General features: G+C 50.2%; 1 protein-coding gene and 1 non-coding gene across 2 annotated transcripts; one reads left to right on the top strand and one right to left on the bottom strand.

The window, feature by feature from the left end:
- Window positions 1–15,451: 15,451 nt before the first annotated feature.
- TRNAV-CAC (transfer RNA valine (anticodon CAC)) lies at window positions 15,452–15,523 on the top strand. The gene has a single exon. It is a non-coding gene; the product is annotated as a tRNA-Val (tRNA).
- Window positions 15,524–22,416: 6,893 nt separating this feature from the next.
- Window positions 22,417–24,814, bottom strand: NUDT2 (nudix hydrolase 2). The gene is made up of 2 exons (XM_056849090.1): window positions 24,667–24,814; window positions 22,417–22,730 (listed from the first exon to the last, which is right to left on the bottom strand). Exons 1-2 carry the CDS (start codon window positions 24,812–24,814, stop codon window positions 22,417–22,419), a joined length of 462 nt encoding a protein of 153 aa, XP_056705068.1.
- Between the last annotated feature and the right edge of the window lie 298 nt (window positions 24,815–25,112).

Raw genomic sequence — 25,112 nt, 5'->3', positions numbered from 1 at the left:
AAAGGTGGCGAGGAGAATTGTTTATTAGGAAAGCCAGGCTGCCATTGCGGGAAATAACTGCAAGACTACATCACACAGACTTTTTTAAAAAATCCCCTTGCTGCAATCCATTTTAGCTGCTACAGGTAGCAGCAGATGATACCCAGATTTTGTTCTTAAATTTGCTTCTGACACTGTCCCAAAGCACTGGTGGGCCATTTATGCCTGGCTGTTTCCCTTGCGGTCCCCCCCGCCAACTACTTCCAGGCTTCGCTTTGATTATGCTTGCATTTTCCAACCGCCAGAGGTCGTTTTGCTCTCCCTGTACATTTCTGGGTTTTTTCGCCTTACTCTCCCCGTGCGTTTCTGTGCATTTCCCCTGCATTTTGTGGATGCTGGCTAAACAGAAATCCAGAAAACATGAGCAAAATGCGCGGGGAGAGCAAAGCAACGTCTGATGGTCAGAAAATGCAAGCATAATCAAAGCCCTAAAGTAGTTGGTGGAGCGGCCGCAAGGAAACAGCCATGCATAAATGGTCACATTGGACTTTTAATTCCCTATTTCACACCCGTGTGCAAATCAAAAATCCATCCAGCTGAATTATGTCGAGATAGAGGAAAGGAGAAACCAATGGAAGACCCCAGGTGTATTTTGCAGGGAGAAGGAGACAAAATACCTTGAAGTGGTCCTGGAAACATCAGCACTTTGCAGCTACCCTTGGGGGATGAGAGAGCCATTGGGTTACCCTCAGGACGTTAGAGAGCACCGCCACAGCCTCAAGGAGGGCTGAAAATAGGGTTGCCAGGTCCCCCTGCGCCACTGGCAGGAGGAGCTAGTACCTGGAGATTTGCAACCCTAACATCCATCCATGGGATCCTGAGACATCTCCAGGAACTGCTCACATATTTTACAGCATTATCTACTCATTCATAGGGACTAGGAACTTGCTGTCTTTTAAAAATGAAGGCTTGGGCAAAACTTTACATTATGTGCTAGCCCGTGTAAAAGGCGCCATGGTGGGTTGGTTTGTTTCTGAAGGAAAAGGCAAGCTTGGAAAAGACAACTTGTTAGTGATGAAGTGGCCAGGGGGGTTTGCCAGCTTCGGGATAGGAAATTCCTGGAGATATGGGATGGAGCCTAGGGAGGGCAGGGTTTGGGGGAGGAGAGTGACTTCAGCATCCACGCTCCAAAGCAGCCGTTTCCTGCAGGGGGATGGATTGCTGTAATCTGTAGATCAGTTAAGATTCTTGGAGATCTCCAGGCCCCACCTGGAGGATGGCAAACATACGGCCCGCCTCCTTTCGGCTGCCTGAGTTGTGACTTCACCCTGTCTTTTGAAACATAGGCAAAGTGAGCGTCTTGAGGAGGGGGATTTTCCTTCTGTGCCCTACACCAGCTTCAAGGTTTCCCCGCATTTCTGCCTCCCAACCTAGACTATTTCGCTCGCAGTCTTCAGGCTCTGCGGCGCTGCCTGCTTTGGAAGCTGTGTGCTGCCAGAATCTTAATAAAGAACTAGTGAAAGGAAGGAGAGGGCTTACATTCTCTCGCAATGGGAGAGGGAGGCGGGGAGGGAGAAAGGCTGGAAAACACCAAGCTTGAAGGATCTTTCACAACTTTGGCTTCCCTTAAAGGGGAAAAAAAATACTTTTCCAAATATAATTTTTGTTTTCCTACCGCTAATGCATCCTTGTAGTCAAAAAGGGCAAGAGTCCAGTAGCACCTTAAAGACTAACAAAAATATTTTCTGGAAGGGTATGAGCTTTCGTGAGCCACAGCTCACTTCTTCAGATACAGCTAGAAGCTCACGAAAGCTCATACCCTACCAGAAAATATTTTTGTTAGTCTTTAAGGTGCTACTGGACTCTTGCCCTTTTTGACTACTGCAAACAGACTAACACGGCTACCCACTGTGAATTATCTTAATGCATCCTTGAAATGTCTTGGAAGTGAGATGGTTGACTTGAGACTAGGAGCTACACATTCAAAATCCCCAGTGGCTGCTTCTCGCTTGGGGGGGGGGGCAGACCTGGCGGGTAGGGGGTTTTCATCCCCACCTGCTGTTTTCCTGTTGCAAGACCACCACCCTTCCACCTCCCCCACCCTTCAGTGGGGTGCAGACTTCTGAATGGAAGATGACCGTGGGGGTTGACACCAGCATGGTGTAGTGGTTAAGAGCGGTGGTTTGGAGCGGTGGAGTGTGATCTGGAGAGCCGGGTTCGATTCCCCACTCCTCCGCATGAGCGGCGGACGCTAATCTGGTCAACTGGATTTGTTTCCCCCCTCCTACACACGAAGCCAGCTGGGTGACTGTACCGCTTCAAACCACCGCTCTTAACCACTATGCCACGCTGGCTCTCAACCCTACTAGAGATGCTGGGGATTGAACTGGGGACCTTCTACACTCAAAGCCAAGGCTCTTCCACTGAGCCACAGCCTCTCCTCCTCTTCCTCGTTTCCTTTGTAGCTCGAGATGCTTGTCTTGGCCTTCCTCCAACACCAAGCGGTGCCCCCCCCCCTGCCAGCCAGCCGCTCAAGTTCTTAGCATTCCCTGCTTGGCGGCAGCACCGTTCAGACATCCCAGCTTCTGCCAGCAACCCTTGCCTGCTCCGCGCCGGACTTCCACATCCATCAGGATCTGGGAAGCAGCTGCTGCTGCAGAAGGAAGGTAAGGAAGGGGGTCTGCCTCCCCTCTTGGTCCAATGCACAAAAGCAAAGCAAAAAAATACCCCAAATATTGAAATTATCAAATATAACATGATGCTTACAAATTAACATAAGCGTGTAAAGTAATACAAATCACATATATTGTTTAGGCTTCACACTATTACCATGTGAAACAATGGTTACAAAACATGTTTTAAATCAAGACACTGCAATTACCAAAGTAATATCACTAGCCTCAAAATGTGGATTTAAAACAAAATTATGCTGCAGTTTCAAAGCAGTTTAACAGCTGTGACCTTGTTCCAATCAGCTGTAGCTACAAATAATATTTGTAATAATATTTGATAATTTCAATATTTTGGGTATTTTTTTCCTTTCCTTTCCTGCACTGGAGTGTTATCTTTACCCCTCCCCCTCACATTCATATTTAGCTTCCCCCCTTCGTCCGCCTGACGAAGAACTCTGTGATGCCCAGAGGTTCGCCTTTTCTTTCAGCATTGCGAGAAAAGGTGTCGCTTTCCCAGTTGCTGAGAGCCTGACAGCCCCCAGCGCGAGCGTCCTTTTCCAGAGGTTTTCTGGAGTCCCTGCTTGTAAAAAGGAAAATGCAAAACCTCAGACATTATTTTCTTCAGTTACAGGTTTCGCTGTTAGGATCCCCTTCTCCACTTTCCCCAGCTTTGGGGTTAAAAGAAACGAAAGCATCCGCTTCCACTCTCCCAGAAGGACTTTTCTTCTCTTTCTTTGCCGGGAGACAATGACGCTTTTCAAAGGGAGCCCGGTTTGGATGCTCCTCTTGCACTGGCTGCCGGGTAAGCTTGTTTTCACTCATTTTTTTCTTTCCTTTTCTCCCCTCCCTGTTGATAAGAACAAAAAACACAAAAAAAAAAGCCCTCCAGCTTCTTTGCATGGAAAGAGCTGCAGTCTGCCTTTGTGGCCTGTTTCTGCATCGATTCTGCGGTCAACCTGGTTGTCCCAGCGATCCAGGCCTGCGCCCACAGCACGGTGCCCTTTAAAGAGAATCCACAAAGCAGGGGGACCAGTGGAGGAAGTCCGGGAGCCGCAAAAGTTTTGCAAATTGTAAATATGTCTGCTTACAGGACAGAGCTGGTGTGGAGTGGACCTTAGTGGACAACCTAGGTTGAATTTATGCTGTGTTATGAACGCTGGAAGGCTGCCCACAAATCACGGTGCTCGAGCCAATTTGAAGCTCCGGAAGCTCTCTTTGTCTCTCTTTATCTATGCTGAAACAGCACCCTCTGCCCCCTTCCCAATCCCCAATGAGCATCCCATTCCAGTCGCTGGAGAGAGATTTCCAGCCATTTCTAGCAGTTAGAGCGGTTCCTCGGTGGAACAGGCTTCCTCAGGAGGTGGTGGGCTCTCCTTCCCTGGAGGTTTTGAAGCAGAGGCTAGATGGCCATCTGTCAGCAATGCTGATTCTATAACCTTAGGCAGATGATGAGTGGGAAGGCATCTTGGCCATCTTCTGGGCATGGAGTAGGGGTCACTGGGGGTGTGGTGGGGAGGTAGTTTGGAATTTCCTGCATTATGCAGGAGGTTGGACTAGATGACCCTGGTGGTCCCTTCGAGCTCCATGATTCTAGGAGAAACATCTCCTGCCATTCATGAATCGTCAACTTAATCAACTGTCACCTTTGTGGTATTAAAGGAAATCTCATGGACCTAGGGTTGGCAACTCCAGAATGGAAAACCCCTGGATATTTTTTTGGGGGGAGGAGACTGAGGAGGGCAAGGTTTCGGGAGGAGAGGGACCTCAGTGGGGTGAAATGCCATAGATCCTCCCCCAAATTTGCCATTTCTATAGAAGAACTGATCTCTGCAGCCTGGAGATCCGTTGTAATTCTAGGAGAACTTCAGGCCCAACCTGGAGATTGGCAACCCTAGGTGGACCCATTCCAAATCCTTTTAGGACTGGGCCAATAGATTTGGCAAAACTGTGGGGAAGCTGGTGCTGGATTCAGTTTTTTTGCTTGTTTTTATCTTATTTTAGCAGGCGGTTGAAACATTGCTCCAAAATGCTCTGTTTCCTTCTGAATCCAGAAGCAAGCATTATTTAGATAGGATGCATATCAGGCATCTGGAATTTCCTTGAAGCCTTTAATCTATTGTCTCTCTTTTCCACTCTGCTGTTTGTTAGAGAGGGGTCCTGCAGGGATACTGGCTGAAGGAGTTGGGAATGTTTAGTCTGGAGAAGAGGGGTTTAAGGGGTTTAACCATTTGAAAGGCTGTCCCTTAGAGGAGGGCAGGGAGCTGTTCCTGTTGGCAGCAAAGGAGAGGACTCGGAAGAATGAGTTTAAATTGCAGGTGGAAAGGTACCGGCTGGATATTAGGGATTTTATTTTTTTTACAGTAAGAGTTGTTTGGCACTGGAATCAGCTTCCTAGGGAGGTGGTGAGCTCCCCCTCACTGGAAGTCTGGACAAAAACTTGTCAGGGCTGCTCTAGGCTGATCCTGCATTGAGCAGGGGGTTGGACTAGATGGCCTCTATGTGAGGGCCATCTGGTTTTGGCTCTTATCTGTTTCTATCTCTACCCCTTTGAACTCGTACAAGCAGTTCGCACCTCTGTGTATCTTCCTGAGTCCCCCGCCTCGTCCTTCTTGCCCAGGTGCCACCTCTCCTCCCCTGCTGTGCTTTCTGCCTTCACTCCCTCGGGCCGAGTCCGGCCTTGAAATGCAGATAGCCCTCACTGTCTCTCTGGGACTGTTTGATGTTTTATGCTGCACCGGTTTGCCTGGTAACCTCCCATGCCTCCCATGCGTGTGAACCTTCGTGCCCTGTAGTAGATAAATACTGTAACCCCGATAAGCTAGTCACTCGCAACTTTGTATCCATGAGCCTGTCTTCTCTACCTGAAGCCTTCAATAAATCTTTTGTTTCTGCATCCAAGTCTGAGCAATTGATTTGGCGAAGTTTGCCCAGCTAGGTTGGGGACTCTCACATTAAGTTGCGAGTCTTTGCCTCTTCGTTCTGCATCTGTACCCTACGGGACAGCTATGTCAGGCGACGAGGACAAAACTACCCCTCCGGCCTCGCCGGACGGAAGCACCGGACAAGCCGGCCCCGAAGGACAGACCGGACCAGAAGGTGCCAGGTGCGCCCCGCCCAGGCCCGGGACCGGGCACACGTCCCAAGACCACTTTTAACACTTGGCTGGATTCGCCGAAAGGTTGGTCGCTTTCCCGGACTGAGGCTAAGCACCGCCGCTTGGCCTTAACTGGTACGGGGTTCGAGGACGACCCCGCCCGTCGGGACGCTCTGATGGATGAGGAGCGGAGACAGTGGCAGGAGGAACGCCAAGCGATGGTGGAGCGCATAGATGCCATGCAACTTGTGATGGCCGCGGCCATGGACGCGCTGAAGGTACAGCCCCCGCCGGGTAACCCTCCGGATGGGACACCGGCGGCTCCCCCCGCACCTCCTCCCAGCACCCCGGCCCGCCGGGACCTGAAGATCACGTATGATGGGTCGGGGGACCAGTTGACCTTTTTCATGGTCCAAGTGGACATTTTTATGCGGGAGCAGGGCCGGACCTTTACCTCCGAAGAGTCCCAGGTCCAGTATGTGGCCTCCCTCCTGCAAGGCGAAGCGGCCGCGTGGATGGTGTTACAGTACGAGCTCCGCTCCCCTGTGCTACGGAGTTTGGATGACTTTATGATCGCACTCCGTAACCGGTTTGAGGACCCGAATCTGGGGGAGCGGGCCAAAGCCGCTCTGATGCAACTGCGCCAAGGGACCAAGTCGGTGGCGCAGTATGCGAGCGAGTTCCAGTCCTTATCGAGTCGGATTCTGGACTGGAGCGAGGCTACCCGGGTGCAGTTGTTCAGGGAGGGCCTAAACCCGGACCTGCAGCATTGGGCCTTTATGCAAGGTAACCCCCCGGACGTTGAGGGTTGGGTGCGTCACGCCGCCGATATCGAAAATAGGAAGCAGCTCCTAAACTTGTCCAAGCAACGATCCGGCCGCGACTTTAAACCGAGAGGAGACAAGGCAAGTGGGATCCGTGACCCTCGCACCCCAGGCGGCGGCGGCCCCACGCCAGCGGAGCGCCGCAAGCGCTTCGAGGCAGGGGTGTGCCTGGTTTGCGGAGGAAAGGGTCACTTCGCCTCCCAATGCCCATCCCGCTCCGGACGCCCGGCTTCCATTCGTCCCGTCCCGAGCGAACCCGAGAAAGCCCCCGCAGAGGGTCAGCCGCGACGCCGAAGCAACGCTCCAGGACGACGGAGCACTCCCTCGGCACTACACGCGCACGCCCTGGATGGGATCGCCAGTTCGACCGGTCCATCGGGACCCCGGATTGCCAGTGCAACCTCTGACTCTGCCGAGTCACGGATTACAAATACCTCGTCCCCCTCGTCCAGCGAGGAGGAAGAGTGGGATGTGCCGGCAAAAAACGCCGTCGGTCTGCTGTAAAGGGGGCTCCTCAGCAGACCGCACCGTCCCCTGTGCAAGGAGCTCCACCGATGGTAAGCGCCCAGGAAGATAATGTTTATATCCGGGTTCACCTCTCACTACCCAAGGGGGGCCCAGTTTTAGAATTCCCCGCGCTCATGGACTCGGGGTGCGCCCGCACTTTGATTAGTGAGGAGGCGGCCCGGAAATTACAAGTCCGCCGCAAGCGCCTCCCGGGTCCCCTCCGCTTCTCCCAGATGGACGGGAGTGACTTTAAAAAGGGGCCTGTCACTCACCGGACTACCGCGATAGTCATGACTGTAGGGGAGCATTGGGAACAGCTGTACTTTACCATTGCCCCCATAGTTGCCCCCGTAGTACTGGGAATGAACTGGCTACGGGGCCACAACCCTTCCATTGATTGGGTCAAGCGGACCCTTACCTTCCCAGAGGATCCCTGCGCCATGCATGACAGGGACCGCATGACCGGGACCCCGGCGGCCGCCCTAGTGGGTTCCCCAGGACCCGTTTCCAATACCCCCAACCTACCCTCGGAATACTCCCAATATTCGGATGTATTTGATGTGCGGGAGTGTGACGAACTGCCACCGCACCGGGAGACCGACTGTGCGATTGAAATAGTTGGAGACGGCAAGTTATCCAAGGGAAAGGTGTACCCCATGAGCCCCAGTGAAAAGGCAGTGTTGCGGGACTATTTGGACACTAACTTGGCGAGGGGCTTCATCCGCCCCTCCAAAGCTCCGTACTCCGCCCCCGCCTTTTTTGTCAAAAAGAAAACGGGTGACTTAAGACTGTGTATTGACTTTCGAAGGCTCAACGCTGTCACGCAGTCTAACGCTTACCCCCTCCCTCTCATTCCAGACCTGCTAGCACAATTGAAGGAGGGCCGGATTTTCACCAAACTGGATTTAGTGGAAGCCTATCACCGCATCCGCATAAAGGAGGGGGACGAGCCAAAAACGGCTTTTTCGAGCTGTTTTGGCATGTTTGAGTATTTAGTCATGCCGTTCGGACTTTCTGGGGCTCCGAGTGTGTTCATGCAGTTAATCAATGAAGTGTTACATGATTTATTGTTTCGGGGGGTGGTGGTATTTTTGGACGATATACTCATTTATTCTGAAACCATGGAAGAGCATGTCCGTCTGGTACGGGAGGTCCTCCAGCGGTTACGGGATCACAAGTTATATGCCAAAGTGTCTAAGTGTGAATTCCACCAGCCTTCCATTACCTTTCTAGGCTATGTAATCTCCCACCAGGGGTTGGAAATGGACCCCGGAAAGGTTCAGGCTGTGCGAGATTGGGAACCCCCTACTACGCGCAAGCAACTGCAGCAGTTCCTGGGGTTCGCCAACTTCTACCGCAATTTCATTCCCAACTTTGCGCAAGTGGCTCTTCCTCTCACTTCCCTTTTGCGCACTAAGGGAAAGGGTGCCAATGCCGCCTTGCCTTCGGCCCGACTGCAATGGTCCCCTCCCTGCCAGCAGGCTTTCGAGGACTTGAAGCTACTCTTCTCGTCCGAACCGGTTCTGGCCCACCCGGACTGCACCAAACCGTTCGTGGTCCAGGTAGACGCATCCGATGTAGCTATGGGAGGGGCCCTCCTGCAGCGGGACGAAAGTGGCGCTTTAAAGCCATGCGCCTATTTCTCCAAGAAGTTTACCCAGTCCGAAATCAACTGGGCCATCTGGGAGAAAGAAGCCGCGGCAGTTAAGCACGCCCTCACTGTGTGGAGGCATTTTCTAGAGGGAGCAGAATTCCCGTTTGAAGTGTGTACTGATCACAAGAATCTGGAGGCTCTCAAAGGGGCTAGAAAGCTCAACGCCAAGCAAATACGTTGGGCCCAATTCTTTGCCAAATTTCGGTTCACCCTCAAACACGTGCCCGGCAAGGAAAAAGCCCTAGCGGATGCTCTATCCCGACTGCCCCAGTACCGCAACGATTTTGACCGGCCTGTGGACTCTCTGTTCACTCCTGAGCAAAGGGGAGAGATCCCGGGTTTGGCGGTCTCCACCCGGTCTCAAACCCGCCGCCCCAGTAGTCCCTCGCTCAAGGGAATCCCGGAGGCTTTCCAGCAACGCCTCCGGGAAGCGTCCCTACAGGAAGCGGAGCAGCAGACGCTCCCTTCCGGTATGGAACAGCAAGAGTCCTGGTGGGTGCAGGAAGGAAAACTCTATGTCCCAGCCTCTCTTCGCAAGGAGGTTTTGGGACTGGTCCACGGAGCCAAGCTGGCCGGTCACTTTGGGTTTGTCAAGACGTTGCATTTGGTACGGCGGCAGTTCTGGTGGCCGGGCATGAGAGGGGATGTAGAATTGTACGTTCGCAGTTGTCCCATATGCGCCACTGCCAAAAACAGGGGGGGCAAAACCCCAGGGCTTCTGAAACCTCTGGAGATCCCCACCCGGCCATGGGAGGTGATCGCCATGGATTTCGTCACCGATCTACCCCCCAGCAGGGGCAAAACCGTACTGTGGGTTGTTACAGACCTCTTCTCCAAGCAGGTCCACTTTGTCCCCTGCGCTGGACTCCCGTCGGCGCAGGGGTTGGCCAAAATGTTTGTCACCCATGTCCTCAGGCTTCACTCGATCCCGAGGAAGGTCCTCTCCGACAGAGGGGCCCAGTTCGTTGCCAAATTCTGGCGGGCCTTCCTGAAGCTTATGGGGGTGGGGGAACAGGGTCTCTCGTCTGCCTACCACCCGCAAACTGATGGCCAAACCGAACGGGTGAATGCCGTGGTCGAGTGCTACCTCCGATGTTATGTCAATTACCATCAGGATGACTGGGTGGACCTGTTACCCTTCGCCGAATACGCATACAACAACGCCCCCCACTCCTCCACGGGGTTTAGTCCGTTCCGTGTGGTATACGGAACCGATTTCGGCCCTTTCGGTGCCGCCCCCGTTTCCCCCGAACTCGAGGCAGTGCCCGAGATGCAGGAATGGGTACAGGCGGTCAGTTCCACTTGGCCCTGGCTACAGAAGAACCTTGAACGGGCCAAGCGGAAATACAAGGAACAGGCTGACAAACACCGGTCACAGGGATGGGAGCTCCGAGTGGGAGAACAGGTTTATCTTTCCACGAAAAATCTGCGTTCCCTCCGACCCTGTAAAAAACTCAGTGACCGTTATGTGGGCCCCTTCCCCATTACCCGGGTGATAAACGAGGTAACTGCGGAGCTGGATCTTCCCAAAACTCTTCGTGGGGTACACCCCGTTTTTCACATCAGTCTGCTCAAACCGTTCGTCTCCGCTCCCCAGTTCCACCCCCCGTCCAAGCCAGAAGTGCCCACTGTTGTGGGAGGGGATACCCACATGGAAGTATCCAAGGTCTTGGATTCCAAGTGGAAAAAGGGAAAACTGTTTTACTTTGTACGGTGGAAACATCTAGGCGCTGCGCACGATGAATGGGTTGCAGCCCCCCATATGGCCGCTCCCCGGCTCGTACACGAATTCCATTGCGCTTACCCCGAGAAGCCTCGACCTCCCGAACTCGCGGGAGGGGGGCCTTAAGGGGGGCAGAATGTGAGGGCCATCTGGTTTTGGCTCTTATCTGTTTCTATCTCTACCCCTTTGAACTCGTACAAGCAGTTCGCACCTCTGTGTATCTTCCTGAGTCCCCCGCCTCGTCCTTCTTGCCCAGGTGCCACCTCTCCTCCCCTGCTGTGCTTTCTGCCTTCACTCCCTCGGGCCGAGTCCGGCCTTGAAATGCAGATAGCCCTCACTGTCTCTCTGGGACTGTTTGATGTTTTATGCTGCACCGGTTTGCCTGGTAACCTCCCATGCCTCCCATGCGTGTGAACCTTCGTGCCCTGTAGTAGATAAATACTGTAACCCCGATAAGCTAGTCACTCGCAACTTTGTATCCATGAGCCTGTCTTCTCTACCTGAAGCCTTCAATAAATCTTTTGTTTCTGCATCCAAGTCTGAGCAATTGATTTGGCGAAGTTTGCCCAGCTAGGTTGGGGACTCTCACACTCTATGGCACCTTCTAACTCTATGATTCTTTGATGCCTACTTCAAGGTATTGTTCTAGGAGCAGACAGGAAATTCCATATGGGCCCAAGTGTTTCACATACACCCCTATGTATTATAGCACACTTGTGACCACTGGTCACTACAAATCAGGGAAACAAATTTTAGGCTTCCAATAAAGCAAATGATATTCAATATAAAGGTTTTTACCATTTTCATTGTGCAAACATACGGTATATAAATTTACACATATACGTATGTGCAGAAGCGTGTCAAGCCACAACCGACTTATAGCAACCCCAGCAAGGGGCTTTCAAGGCAAGCGAGAAGCAGAGGTGATTTGCCATTAACTGCCTCTGCAAAGTCTTCCTTGGAGGTCTCCCTTCCAAGTACCAACCCTGCTTGGCTTCTGAGATTCGATGAGATCAGGCTATACCATGCCGCCTTCCCTCCCAAATTTACAAACATACAAACTATGTAAATATTTACGAGCATCAAATTCCAATGACAATAAGGAATAAACCTGACACGAAGTCTATAACCTATACTAAACACAAGGCAAAATCTCTCGCTGAACATGGTTTAATCAATGCATTCGATTCCAATAACTAATAAGTGGATACTGGTGTTCGGTAAACCTTTCTGGCCTATAGCTGCTCTTATCCTTTAGATACTGAACAGCTGTAATCTTTTTCATAAACAACATGTACCATCTTTTCCTACGCCATTTATGGATATCTGGAGCATGTTCTTTCCCCCAAAACCAAGCAGTTAAGTTTCCAATCTACGGTTGCCAGGCCCTCGGTGGGAGGTTTTTGGGGTATAGCTTGAGGAGGGCATGGTTTGGGGAGGGGAGGGACTTCAACGCCATAGAGTCCAATTGCCAAAGGTGGCCATTTTCTCCAGGGGAACTGATCTCTATCGGCTGGAGATCGGTTGTAATAGTAGGAGATCTACAACTAGTACCTGGAGGTTGGCAATCTTACCATCATGACAATAATCCATGTAACCCACTGCATTATCTTCCTCATAGCGTGCAGCGGGGAAGGCTTCCTTATCAAGAACGTCCGCCTGGATAAGTGTATCCACGTCTCCCCCCTCGAAGTGGAAAAAATTGGCCTCTCAGACTGCAATCCTCGCTCCCCGCAGTTCCAGTGGAGTTGGGATGTGGCCTCCCGGGCCATCGTCAGCCTGAAAACCAGGCAGTGCTTGACCGTCCACAAGCCTGAAGAGTTTGCATCCGCTCAGCTCGAGCCCTGCGGGCACCCCGGGCACCAGTCCTGGGTGTGCAGCAAGAAGGGTCACCTGACCTTGCAGGGCCTGGGTTTGCACCTGAGCATGAAGCAAGGAGGACGCAAGGCGTTCCTCTCCAGGGAGAAGGACAAGTTCAGCCGGTGGAAGACCTGGGTGGATGAGATCATTTGCAGCGCGGGCCTGGCTGTCGCCCAACGGCTCAGCTACCCAACGGAGCAGCCCGCAGTCCCCTGGGAGTGGGTTCCTCAAAGTAAGAGAGAAGAGGAAGCAGGCAGACACTGCCTAGGCCCTTGAAAGTGGCCAGCTTGGGTTCCTCTTCTGTAGGGTTGCAAATAGGGTTGCCAGGTCCCTCCTTGCCACCAACGGGAGGTTTCTGGGGCAGAGCCTGAGGAGGGGGGGGTTGGGGAGGGGAGGGACTTCAATGCCATAGAGTCCAATTGGCAAAGCAGCCATTTTCTCCAGGGGAACTGATCTCTATCAGTTGGAGATCAGTTGTAATAGCAGGAGATCTCCAGTTACTACCTGGAGGTTGGCAACCCTAGTTGCAAGGTCTGGGCTGGGAAATTCATGGAGATTTTGGGGGTGGCGCCTGGGGAGGGTGGAGTTTGGGGAGGGGAGGGATGTCAGTGGTGTATAATGTCATAGAATCTAGCAGAAGAAGAGTTGGTTTTTATATGCCAATTTTCTCTGCCTTTTAAGGAGAATCAAACCCGCTTACAATCACCTTCCCCTCCCTTCCCCACAGCAGACACCCTGGGAGGTAGGTGGGGCTGAGAGAGTTCTGAGAGAACTATGACCAGCCCAAGGTCACCCAGAGGCTTCATGCAGAGGAGTGGGGAAACAAACCCGGTCCGCCATTCATGTGGAAGAGTGGGGAACCGGGTTCACCAGATTAGAGTTGTCACGGTCTCTGACATAATTATGGTATTCTGTGAACATGTGCAGAATTAATTCCATATAGAGCTTGAACACATCATGCAAACTGAGCCACTGCAGAGGTTTGTATAATGAAAAGCCTGTGTAATGCAAATGTCCTTAAAACAGGCTGACAGAATTCTCTCAAGGTCAGCTCTTTCAAGAGCTAACTAACTATGTCACTCTGATCTTGTCCTTGAAGGGAGAAGAGCAGAGCACCTTCCATCTATCTGTAAGATGTAACTAAAATCACCTTTCTGATTCAGCTGCCAGCTGTCAGAATCTGTCCACCGCTCTTAACCACTCTACCACTCTAAAAGTAACCATTTTCTCCAGGGGAACTGAGCTCTACAGTTGTGATCCCGGGAGGGGTCTCCAGCTACCTTCTGGAGACTGGCAACCCTTTCTGAGAGGGTGAGGACCAGGGGTCGCCAACATTTCGAACCTGTGGGCACCTTTCATGTTCTGGTGCAGCATTGGGGCGCAACCACAAATTGGTTGCGGCGGGAGGTGGAGCCAACCACATAGAGGAAGCCCAAATCCAGGGGAGAAGAGGTGTAATTTTAAAAAATACACTGGGGAAGAGAAGTGAGAGGGGAAAAACCCACTCTGTGATGGCGGCTGCCATTAAAACAATGTTATTTTAAGCTGCATAGCCAATCAGAAGCTCAGCTGGGCAACGTCATCTCTAGAACAAAATAAGAGCCTTCCTGGATCAGACCAGTTGCCTTCTGGCGCTGGTATTCACAGGTTGACTGCCTCTGTATATGGAGGTTCCATTTAGCCCCCATGGCTAGTAATCACTGATTGTCCTCTCTTCCATGAATCTGTAATCCCCTTTTAAAGCCATCTGTGCCAGTGGCTATCACTACGTTCTCTGGCAGATAATTCCACATTTTAATCACTTGCTACGTAAAAAATAATTTCCTTTTGTCAACTTTGAGGTTGATCCTCTACTGAAGAAATGACCATAACGATCTCTGTTTATATTTTTCCCAGGTAAAACGATCACAGGTAAAACTATCACTTCTCCAGAGGCCCCTGCCTTCCCAGAAGACCCCACAACTAAATCTGCAACCACCCCCACTTTGGAAACGGAGCCTGACATCACCAGCACTCTCGTGAGCAAAGAAGTGAACTTGGAACCAGAAGAGGGTGAGTTCTACAAAAAAGAGAGATCACAAGGTTTTTGTGTATCTTTGGCAGATGTACAAATCTGCACGTTTCCCCTCCGGTTACAATTCTATGGTTCGTCAAAACACAACACACACCAATAGGATTGCCAACCTCCAGGTAATAGCTGGAGATCTCCTGCTATTACAACTGATCTCCAGCCGATAGAGATCAGTTCACCTGGAGAAAATGGCCACCTTTGGCCATTGGACTCTATGGCGTTGAAGTCCCTCCCCTCCCCAAACCACGCCCTCCTCAGGCTGTGCCCCAAAAACCTCCCGCTGGTGGCAAAGAGGGACCAGGCAACCCTAACAGGGCCACTCCCGGCATCGCCCAAGCTTGGTTTATGTGACTGGCCCAAGGTCTCCCAGGTCTTCTACGGCAGAGTGGGAATTCGAACCTGGCTCTCCTAGATCTTAGGCCAACACTCTGACCACTACACAACACTGGCTCACGTGAGCAAGCATTCACTTTCAATGTAAAGTGGCAGAACTCTGTGACAATTTGGCCAATATCCCAGGCTTCCAGGAAGGAATCTTGAACACCTGGTGGGAGGAGGCAAGTTTTGTAGGAAAGAATGTCAACAGCAATGCTTCCCATTGTCTTCCCCAGAGAGCCAGCAAGGTGTAGTGGTTAAGAGCAGTGGTTTGGAGCAGTGGACTCTGATCTGGAGAACCAGGTTGGTTTCCCCACTCCTCCACATGAAGCCAGCTGGGTGACCTTGGGCTAGTCACACACTCTCAGCTCCACCTAGGGTGTCTGTTGTGGGGAGGGGAAGGGAAGGTGATTGTAAGCTGGTTTGGTTCTTCCTTAAGTGGTAGAGGAAGTCGGCATATAAAAACCAGCTACTACTCCTCTTCCTCCTCCTCCTCCTTCCTTCCAAGTCTCATTCTCCTGATTTCCTTCCCCACCAGAAAATCACACTCATAAGAATCATGGCGGTAAACAAAGGAAGCCTGCGAAAGGCCGATCTCCAGGTAAGATGGTTGTTGGAACAGAGAGGCAGGAATGGGTGCCAGTGGGAAAGGATTGCTGAAGTGGCATGCTGCCCCTCCCAACCACCTGGGAGGGGCTGTGGCTCAGCAGAAGAGCATTTGCTTCACCTGCAAAAGGTCCCAGGTTCAAATCCTGGCAACTCCAGTTAAAAGGATCCAGTTGTAAATGATGTGAATGGACCCTTTCTACCCGAGACCTTGGAGAGCAACTGCCAATCAGAGCAGATATACCAACCTTGATTCGCCAGTGGTCATCATGTGCTTACCTGCACAGCGTGGCTTCGTTTAAAAGATACCTGAAGATGCAGTGAGGAGCATGCCTATTATATTAGGTGCTACAGAGCACAGGCAGGATAATGATGCTGCAGTTGTCTTGTTTGGGGGCTTCCTGGAGGCACCTGGTTGGCCACTGTGTGAACAGACTGCTGGACTTGATGGGCCCTGGTCCGATGCAGCAGGGCTTTTCTTATGATCTTATGAATCATTATCAGAGCGCATGGGCCATTCCCCAGCCTTAGTGCAAGGTCATTGCTTTGAGCAAGCAATTCCAGGTGGGGAATGATCAATGTGGGGAAAAGAATAGCCAACAGGGGAGGCCAAAATATGGGAGGAAGTGATTCCTAATCTGAGTTTATATGTTCTCTATTGCCTCTGCTTCTTCCCTGAGCAAAAACCCAAAGCTACCCTCTTTTGGATGTTATAGCATCATGAATAGCATTCAAACCTGGATGGCAAATTGGATCTCATTCATCATGGATTGTACCTGACCGTTGACAGAAGAGAAGCCATCTTGCTTGATTTCCCTCTTCACTGAAGCCCCCTAATCTACATGGCTTTTTGTCTGACGCCTTCTCCCCCCCACCCCCAGAGCCCAATGCCTTTTCAGGGGTCACAAGAGGTTTCAGGAGAAATAGGAAGGATTCTCTTCCATCAGCAGGACAGGAATAGGATACAATCCTGTGTTTCTTCACAAGAACACACAAACCTGCCTTAGACCAACTCAGACCCTTGGTCCATCAAAGTCAGTATTGTCTACTCAGACTGGCAGCAGCTCTCCAGGGTCTCAGGCAGAGAAATGTCTTTCATATCATCTATTTCCTGGTTCTTTTAACTGGAGATGCCGGGGATTGAACCTGGGACCTTCTGCATGCCAAGCAGGAATCTACCAACTGAGCCACAGCCCCTCCCAAACACAGGAAGCGGCCTTATCAGACTCTCGGTCCATCAAGGTTGATATTGTCTACTCAGACTGGCAGCAGCTCTCCAGGGTCTCAGGCAGAGGTTGTTCACATCACCTGGTACCCAGGTCAAGTTAACTAGAAATGCTGGGGATTGAACCTGGGACCTTTTGCACACTGTGCTGATGCTCTACCATTGAGCCATGGCCCTTCCCCCTGCTGACATGTCATGCAATCCTGTGTCAGGTAACAACTGGAAGACAGTGATGCTGGTTCTGAGCCCGCTGGCCTTTATACTGGGACTGATCATTTTGGCTCTCAACATCCACTACAACAAGTAAGATGCGGGGTTGGCTCGGGATTTGCTTAGGTATTTATTTAAGCTTTTAAAAAAATTCAAGTTTATTAGAACATAGAAAATAATATAAGCGCATTTTCCTTCATGCATATTTAAATGTTCCCTATAGCACAACAGCATATACCCAGCACAGTTAACATTAAAGAATTTGACTGCTAAGAAAATAGAGCAGCGTACATAATGTTGTTATACATTTCAAAATATATCTTTCAAGAATGATTTACGCTATTGGGGGGGGGGAACATTGTTGGATTGGAATAATCTTTTTCATAGGGACCCCATGTTTTAAAGATTTTTTCCATTGAGAATATAGTTCCCCCCCGCAGTTTAATTTTGAATGTTGGATTCTCCCTGAATTCCACTCGCCAGGCCCTGGAGTACCAGATATTTAAGTTAAAGGTTGGTTTTGCCTTCAGATATTCCAGTACAGTTTGTTTTGCCGCTATCAGTAGAAAGCATAGCAATTTATGCTATTTCGAAATTTTAAAGTTAATCCCGGCAAGGCTGAACCCAGCTCCGAGTGACTTTGTGTATATATAACTTTGCCAGCTCAAGTAAAGATTTCTTTCCACAGCTTTTGTACACAGCCACCACACCACCATTGCCATTAGATACCACTGAGTTTCGTATTCAGTTCAGAGCAGGTTTCAGGTTTTGAGGGGCCCTGGGCACATTATTGGTTTATTTGTGTCATTTATACCCCACCTTTCTCCCCAATGGTGACCCAGAATGGCTTACATCATTCGCCTTTCCTCCAGTTTACCCTCACAACAACCCTGTGAAGTAGGCAAAACATTAGGAAGAACTTCTGACAGTGAGATCACCAATGCTGATCACCATTTTGGGGTCAGGAAGGAAATTTCCTCTGCGCCAGATTGGCTAGGAATCATGGAGGTTGTTTGCCTTCCTCTGAGCATAGAGCAGGGGTCACTGGGGGAGTGGGGGAGAAAAGAGAGTTCTGAATTTCCTGTGTTGGGCAGGGGGTTGGACTAGGTGACCCCTTGAGGTCCCTTTCAGCTCTATGTTTCGATGTAGGCTTAGGCTGAGAGTGTTCCACTGGCCCAAGGTCACCTGGTCAGCTCCCATAGCAGAGTGGGGATTTGAACCTGGAGTCTCCCAGACCCTAGTCTGACACTCTCACTACTGTACCAAGGTGGCTCTCACTGACAAAAGCTATAGCCAAAGCCCCATACACATGCAGAAATTGTTTCCCATCCATTCTTGTATGAGATCACCATTCAGGCTCAACTGCAAAGCGAGACACTGTTTTTGTCTTACAGCCAAAAGAGCCATCCATATAGAAATGTGCCTGCCTCAAATTGGCTCAGTTGAACACTCTATATTCTACTTTATGTGGTCGGCCCTCTAACAGGCTGCTCTGACATCATCTGCCGTTCCCGTGTTTTCTGTGCCCTACATCGGCATGCTGGACAGGGCTTTGTCAGGGGTGGCCCCCAGGCCTAGGAATTTCCTGCCCTGCCTTGGCTCCACACACTAAGCCTTCTCAAGATCTCAGAAACCGGTCCTATTGTCAAGGAGATCACAATGGGTAGTCTGTCACTAGCAGTAGAAAAGAGCAAGAGTCCAGTAGCCCCTTAAAGACTAACATTTCTTGCAGGGTAAGAGCTTTCCTGAGCCACAGCTCACTTCTGCAGTTAGAGCTAGAATGTGATTCCATCTATCCTTAAGTAGAGACAAGTGAATGGCAATGTAAATGTAAAAAGTAAATGACACTGTGTGTGTGTTAAGTGCCGTCAAGTCGCTTCCGACTCATGGCGACCCTATGAATCAATGTCCTCCAAAAAGTCCTATCTTTGACAGCCTTGCTCAGGACTTGCAAATTGAGGTCTGTGGCTTCCTTTATTGAGTCAGTCTATCTCTTGTTGGGTCTTCCTCTTTTCCTGCTGCCTTCAACCTTTCCTAGCATGACTGTCTTTTCCAGTGACTCTTGTCTTCTCATAATGTGACCAAATGTGACCACATTAGCAGGCGTGATTGGATTAGGTGTGATATGCTGAGGGATAGTAGGCGTGGAGAAATCGTCTCTACTTAAGGCTAGATGGACTCACATTCTATCTGTATCTGAAGAAGTGAGTTGTAGCTCATGAAAGCTCCTGCCCTGCCAGAAATTTTGTTAGTCTTTAAGGTGCTTCTGGACTCCTACTCTTCTACTGTTGTCAAGGGCATCTGATGAACTGATTCTCTGACCCAGCACTGATCTGCTTTTCTACTCTGGGTTGTAGTGCTTAGTCTGTGCTGTTAATAAGAACGTAAGAAAAGCCCTGCTGGATCAGACCAAGGCCCATCAAGTCCAGCAGTCTGTTCACAGTGGCCAACCAGATGCTCTCCTCCCCGCATTGAAAGCCTTTTAAAAATTTGCACAGCTCCCTGTTGCTGTTTTCAGACCCTCCCCCCATTTGCATTGAGGGGTTTAAACTGCTTTAATTTTTAATCTTACCTGCATGCCAACTTGGGTAATGCTTCCGTAAGAAGGCAGGATAGACGATGCCTACATTAAGGTGTGTGGGGAGAAGAATCCTACAAACTGCAAGGTGAGGTCTCGTGTTTCCCCTACCAGGAAGAAGAAGATGCTGTATAGTCTGAAAAGGTACCCAGAGAAAAGCCACCAGGTGAGCTTCGAGGAGCAGCTGCCCTTTTCAAAGACCCCCAGTGCCAGCCACAAGACACAGATCATCCAGTCATCTCCCTCCCCTTCTCTGAAGCATGGGGAGATTCTTATCGAATGGAAAGATGGAACCGTCACCCCCCTCTTTGACAACATGAGCTATCCGATCTGCTAAACATCGCTTGAGACAAATCTATTGCTTTCGAGGCACCGCCTTTCCCACCAGACCTTTTAATCAGCAAACGGGGCATAAGCCGCTTCTATGGAGTCGCCTTCTTTAGACTAACAGCCTTGATGAGAAAGCAAGTAACAAATGTGGCCGGTCACGTTTGCTACACTAATGTAAGACTTTTATGTCACTGAATGCCCAGATTTCCCCAAAGCACACGGGACATTGCCTGCATCTTGCTGGCAACTCTGAGGTGATACTGTCCTCAGGAAGGCACCGTCCCACCTCAATTTAACATGAGGAAAGTATTTGCTGTGAATTGCAGGAGTTCTTGTATCAGGCATGAGGCTGGTTTTTAATCTGTTGATCAGGCACGATAAATCCTGCTGTAAAGGCTCCCTAGGAGGAGAATAAAAGCTCTGGAAATGCGGACCTGGGTCCACCAAGCGCCTTAACAGCATCTTCTTCGTTGTGCCTTCGTCCTTGTGATTCTTCCCTCTCTACCAAAGGCTCAGCTAGCATTGGGAGGTTATGGGGAAACCAATACCTCTGCATAAAATAGGAATGGAGCAGCTATGCCAGCCATCGGTGGATCCAAAAACAGGACACGTGGAGGAAAGAAACCAGTTTTTTCATAAAGCTTCTCTGCCTGGTCTCCTGGATGGTATCTCCCCTTGCCCCAGGTAACCAGGGAAGTGGCTTATTTACCATCCTGCCTCAGTAAGCTGGTAAGGAGTCCTTGGGATGGGCTGCCGATTTCACATAGCCACTTTTTCTTTCCGGGAGGCTAACAGGGACTGTGCAAGCGAATATGATGACCTCTCAGCAGGATGATCCTGGCCTGAAAGGCTTTCCGCCTACAGCGGAGAGATAAAATGGAGCAAGAGGGAGTGGCCGGGAACGAGCAGGTGGGATGGGGCAGAGAAGAACCAGCAGGCTCATGACAGCCAGATAGAGTGGCGGACTGGCACCCTGGGCAACCAGGGTTCGAATCCACACTTCTGCCATGGAAGCTTGGCAGGGAAGACAGCATGGTGTAGCCTGATCTCATAAGAACATAAGAAAGGCCCTGCTGGACCAGACCAAGGTCCATCAAGTCCAGCAGTCTGTTCACACAGTGGCCAACCAAGTGCCTCTAGGAAGCCCACAAACGAGGACTGCAGCAGCATTGTCCTGCCTGTGTTCCACAGCACCTCATATAATAGGCATGCTCCTCTGATCCTGGAGAGAATAGGTATGCAGCATGACTAGCGTCTATTTTTACTAATAGCCGTGGATAGCCCTCTCCTCCATGAACATGTCCACTCCCCTCTTAAAGCCTTTCAAATCGTCAGATCTCAGAAACTACGCAGGGTTTGTACTTGGATGGGAGACCAACAAGAACAGCTCTGCAGAGGAAGGCGACGGCAAACCACCTCTGCTTCTCACTTGCCTTGAAAGCCCCTTGCTAGGATTGCCATAAGTCAGGTGCTACTTGATAGCACATACCTGGAAGTTTGCTGGGTGACCTTGGGCCCATCCCAAATTCTCAGCCTTGCCTTCCTCACAGGTTTGTTGTGAGAAAATGGAGAAGGGGAGAATGGTTTCCTAAGCCACTTTGAGTCCCAACAGGGGGGAAAAGCAGGATGAAAATAAATAAGTGCACCAAAACTGCAAGATTTTAAAGACAAGATGTTGTTTCTTAAACCACTGCAGGATTAATACCACCTTGATAGAGCAGCAGCCTGAAAGCGTCTCCTGGCAGAGGTACTGCTGTGTGGACATTCCCAGTGCATGTGTCAAACTGTATTGCTGCTCTTTGCTGTTCAGTTTTGTTTTGGATCCCACTAACTCAGCTTGACACCCTCCTGTGGTCACAGTCAGACTGTGCCTTCACCGAAATGCAGTTTGTTTTAGACGCAGTACAAAATAAAAAGTCTAAAACTGAATGGAGTTTCTTTTGAGGGGGGATCTAATGTCCCATACATGCCCGCCTTTCTTTATTTGGATCTCTCCGACAAAATTTTAGTGTCGTAAGGACATAAGAAAAGCCCTGCTGGATCAGACCCAGGCCCATCGAGTCCAGCAGTCTGTTCACACAGTGGCCAAACAGGTGCCTCTAGGAAGCCCCCAAGCAAGACGACTGCAGCAGCACCATCCTGCCTGTGTTCCAAGTCATAAAGGTGGAACTTTCCTTTATAAGTCATTGACTTCAACCAGTGCTCAATGCTGGAAATCCAAAGCTAGAGCATTCCTAACATAGGGCCACTTAGCCTGTGGGATTTAGATCAGTATGGCCCAGGCTAGCCTGATCTTGTCTGATCTCTGTAGCTAAACAGAGTCGACTCTGGCTAGTACTTGGATGGGAGACCACCAAGGGAAGTCCAGGGTTGCTATGCAGAAGCAGGCAATGGCAAATCACCTCTGAATATCTCTTGCCTTGAAAAACCTACAGGATCGCCATAAGTTGTCTGCGACTTGAGAGCCACCTAGCCCTGTCCACTTTCTAAAAGCATGTGGCGGGTGCTAGGAAAGGTGTCGTTGGGCACCACGTTGGAGACCCCTGGGCTAAATGCTTGTCTCTGAGAATTTAGTGGAATGGAAGCACCAAAAGCTTCTAAGACAGCTGGACACAACAACGGCACGTTTTTGACATTCCGTTGTTTATTCTTACGGAATCAACAGCCAAAGCTTCCTCTAAAATGCTCCTCTGATCGTTGCGGAGCGGTCACGTTCGGGAACAGAGAAACCGATGAGCCTCTCGGATCGTGGCCTGCATGTCCTGATACCCGGAAAGCTCGCAGGCCTCGTTGAGGGGCAGCCAGCGGAAGGCCTGGTGTTCCGACGAGAGCTTGACCTCCACATCGCTGTCCTTCATTTCAGCCAGCCAGTAGATAACGCTTTTGGGCTTGCCTCTGACCGTGTAGTTCAGCTCCTTCTTAAAGCCTTCAAGGATGGTGAACTGACTGGGGTCCAGCCCGGCTTCTTCCTGTGTCTCCCGGAGGGCCGTCTGGAGGTCATCTTCTCCTGGATCAACATGCCCTGACGCAGAAAGAGAAAAGGCAGGGCTCAGAAAAGCAAACAGGGTGCCTCTGTCCTTTGCTTTACCATGTGGTCCTAGGGACCCCTGCATAGCAGTGAAACAAAAATTAATCTGGGGCAGAGGCTGCCTTCATGTTTCATTCAAGAGGGGCATGCATTGAGAGCCAGTGTGGTGTAGTGGTTAAAAGCAGCGGACTCTAATCTGGAGAACCGGGTTTGAGTCCCCACTCCTCCACATGAGTGGCGGATGCTAATCTGGTGAACTGAGTTGGTTTCCCCACTCTTACACATGAAGCCAGCTGGGTGACCTTGGGCTAGTCACAGTTCTCTCCGAACTCTCTCAGCCCCACCTCTCTCAGATTAGCATCTGCCGAGGAGTGGGGAATCAAACCTGGTTCTCCAGATCAGAGTCCACCGCTCTTAACCACTACACCACGCTGGCTCTCCATAACACATGGGCTTAAACTATTTCATGCTATTGATTGTTTACCAGCTAGTAACAATTCTGGCCAGTAGTGTGGTATGATGGTTAGCGTGTCAGACTAGGATCTGGGAGACCCAGGTTCAAATCACCCCTCTGCCATGGAAATCTGCTGGGAGACTCTGGGCCAGCCAGCCCCGTACTTTCAGCCTAACCTACTTCACAGGGCTGTTGTGAGGATAAACAGTGTAAGCTGTTTTGGGTCCCCATTTGAGGAGAAACACAGGCTAAAAATGAAATGAATCAAGTCAAATTATCTCAACAACAACATAAGCATGTCAGTGATATAAAATAAACGATTCTGCTGCTTTCTAAATTTGGGTGTGAAACAGGAAGGGAGAGACAGAGACAAGCATAGAATATGCTGGTGGCAGCATGAAATTCCCTCCCACTGTTCCCTTGTTTCTACTGCAGAGGTCCCATTACGAGTCAGGTATAAATATAACCTACTCTCAAGCTGGCCTTAAGATTTTCCTGAGAAAAGCCAGACTTTACTTTCTCAGGAACATATTCGGAACAGGAACATCAACACAACAAACCACATGAGGGCTAAGAAAAGTGCTGGCGCCAGAAATAATGTTGAAAAGCACAGCTGAGAAACATATTTGGACACAGAAGCTGCTCGAGGATTCTGCTCGAGGATTTGCAGCCTGGCGACTCCTATGTGCCATGTTTGACGAATGGGTTTCTGGGAGCAAAATGCTATGGGGGTCACAGGCTGATAATACTACCATGGAACTGAAATCACCCCTCACTCTCAAAATATCTAAGGGCCCTCAGAGGCAGCAAAAGATAAAACATTCTTCACATACTCTAGATCAGAGGTCATAAGAACATCAGGAAAGCCCTGCTGGATCAGACCAAGGCCCATCAAGTCCAGCAGTCTGTTCACACAGTGGCCAACCAGCTGCCTCTAGGAACCCCACAATCAAGATGACTGCAGCAGCATCCTGCCCATGCTCCACAGCACCCAAGATAATAGGCATGCTCCTCGGATACTTTAGAGCAGCGGTTCCCAAACTTTTTGAGTCATGGAGCACTTTTCAGAAGAGAAATTCATCATGGAGCACTAAATTTCAACTAGCACCTATATACTAAACCAAATGACAGTAGTATTTTTCTTTCCAATCTCTTCATGGAGCACTAGGAGATGTTTCGCAGAGCACCAAGTGCTCCGTGAAGCAGTTTGGGAACAGCTGCTATAGAGGATAGGTATGCATCATGACTAGTATTCATTTTGACTAGCAGCCAAGGATACCCCTCTCCTCCATGAACATGTCCACTCCCCTCTTAAAGCCTTCCAAGTTGGCTGAAGTGTTGCAGAATGCTTATGAAGAGTCTGCCTGCTCACAAGTCAATCATTTCAAAGGCAGAAGATTTCATTCAGCAAGAATTAATTCAGCAAGAACAAGCCTATTAAGAATATCTCAGATCCAGTCAAAACCAAGGGGATACCTTTTGGAGGAGTCCAGTGATGAGTACCATACGATGTCTGCAAGAGGAGGTACTCAATATTGTTCTCAACAGTGGCGGCGGCAGATGGCGATGAGGCCGCCTCACGCAGCTTCCTGAAGATAATCAAGCCGCACGCTCTTATGGTCATGATTGTCCTACCTGGAATGAACATGAAGAGATCTTAGGAACTACAAATGCAGAGGTAGGGTCTGATATCTCCACCACAGGGATTCCCAACAAGGTGTTCATGGGCACAATGGGGCCCATCAACACCTTCCCTGGTGACCATCAAGTATCCGAAGAAAATGGGTGAGGCCAGATTTGGTTCCTGCCCAACAGGGCTTCTGATTGGCTGTGTGGACTAAAATAATGTTGCTTCAGAAATTCTGTCACAGGGTGGTGAGGGCAACCACACAACAACCATTGCAGGAGGAGAAGAGTTGGTT

This window comes from Euleptes europaea, chromosome 4 (genome assembly GCF_029931775.1).
Source record: "Euleptes europaea isolate rEulEur1 chromosome 4, rEulEur1.hap1, whole genome shotgun sequence".
Lineage (NCBI taxonomy): Eukaryota > Metazoa > Chordata > Lepidosauria > Squamata > Sphaerodactylidae > Euleptes > Euleptes europaea.
Note: the sequence above shows the minus strand (reverse complement) of the source record. Positions and strands in the feature narration are given on the sequence as shown.

Coding starts and splice junctions, on each gene's coding strand:
- NUDT2 (XM_056849090.1), bottom strand. CDS start 24,814: ATGACCATAAGAGCGTGCGGCTTGATTATCTTCAGGAAGCTGCGTGAG. Junction 22,731..24,666: donor TCACTGGACTCCTCCAAAAG/GTATCCCCTTGG, acceptor TTTCTGCGTCAG/GGCATGTTGATCCAGGAGAA.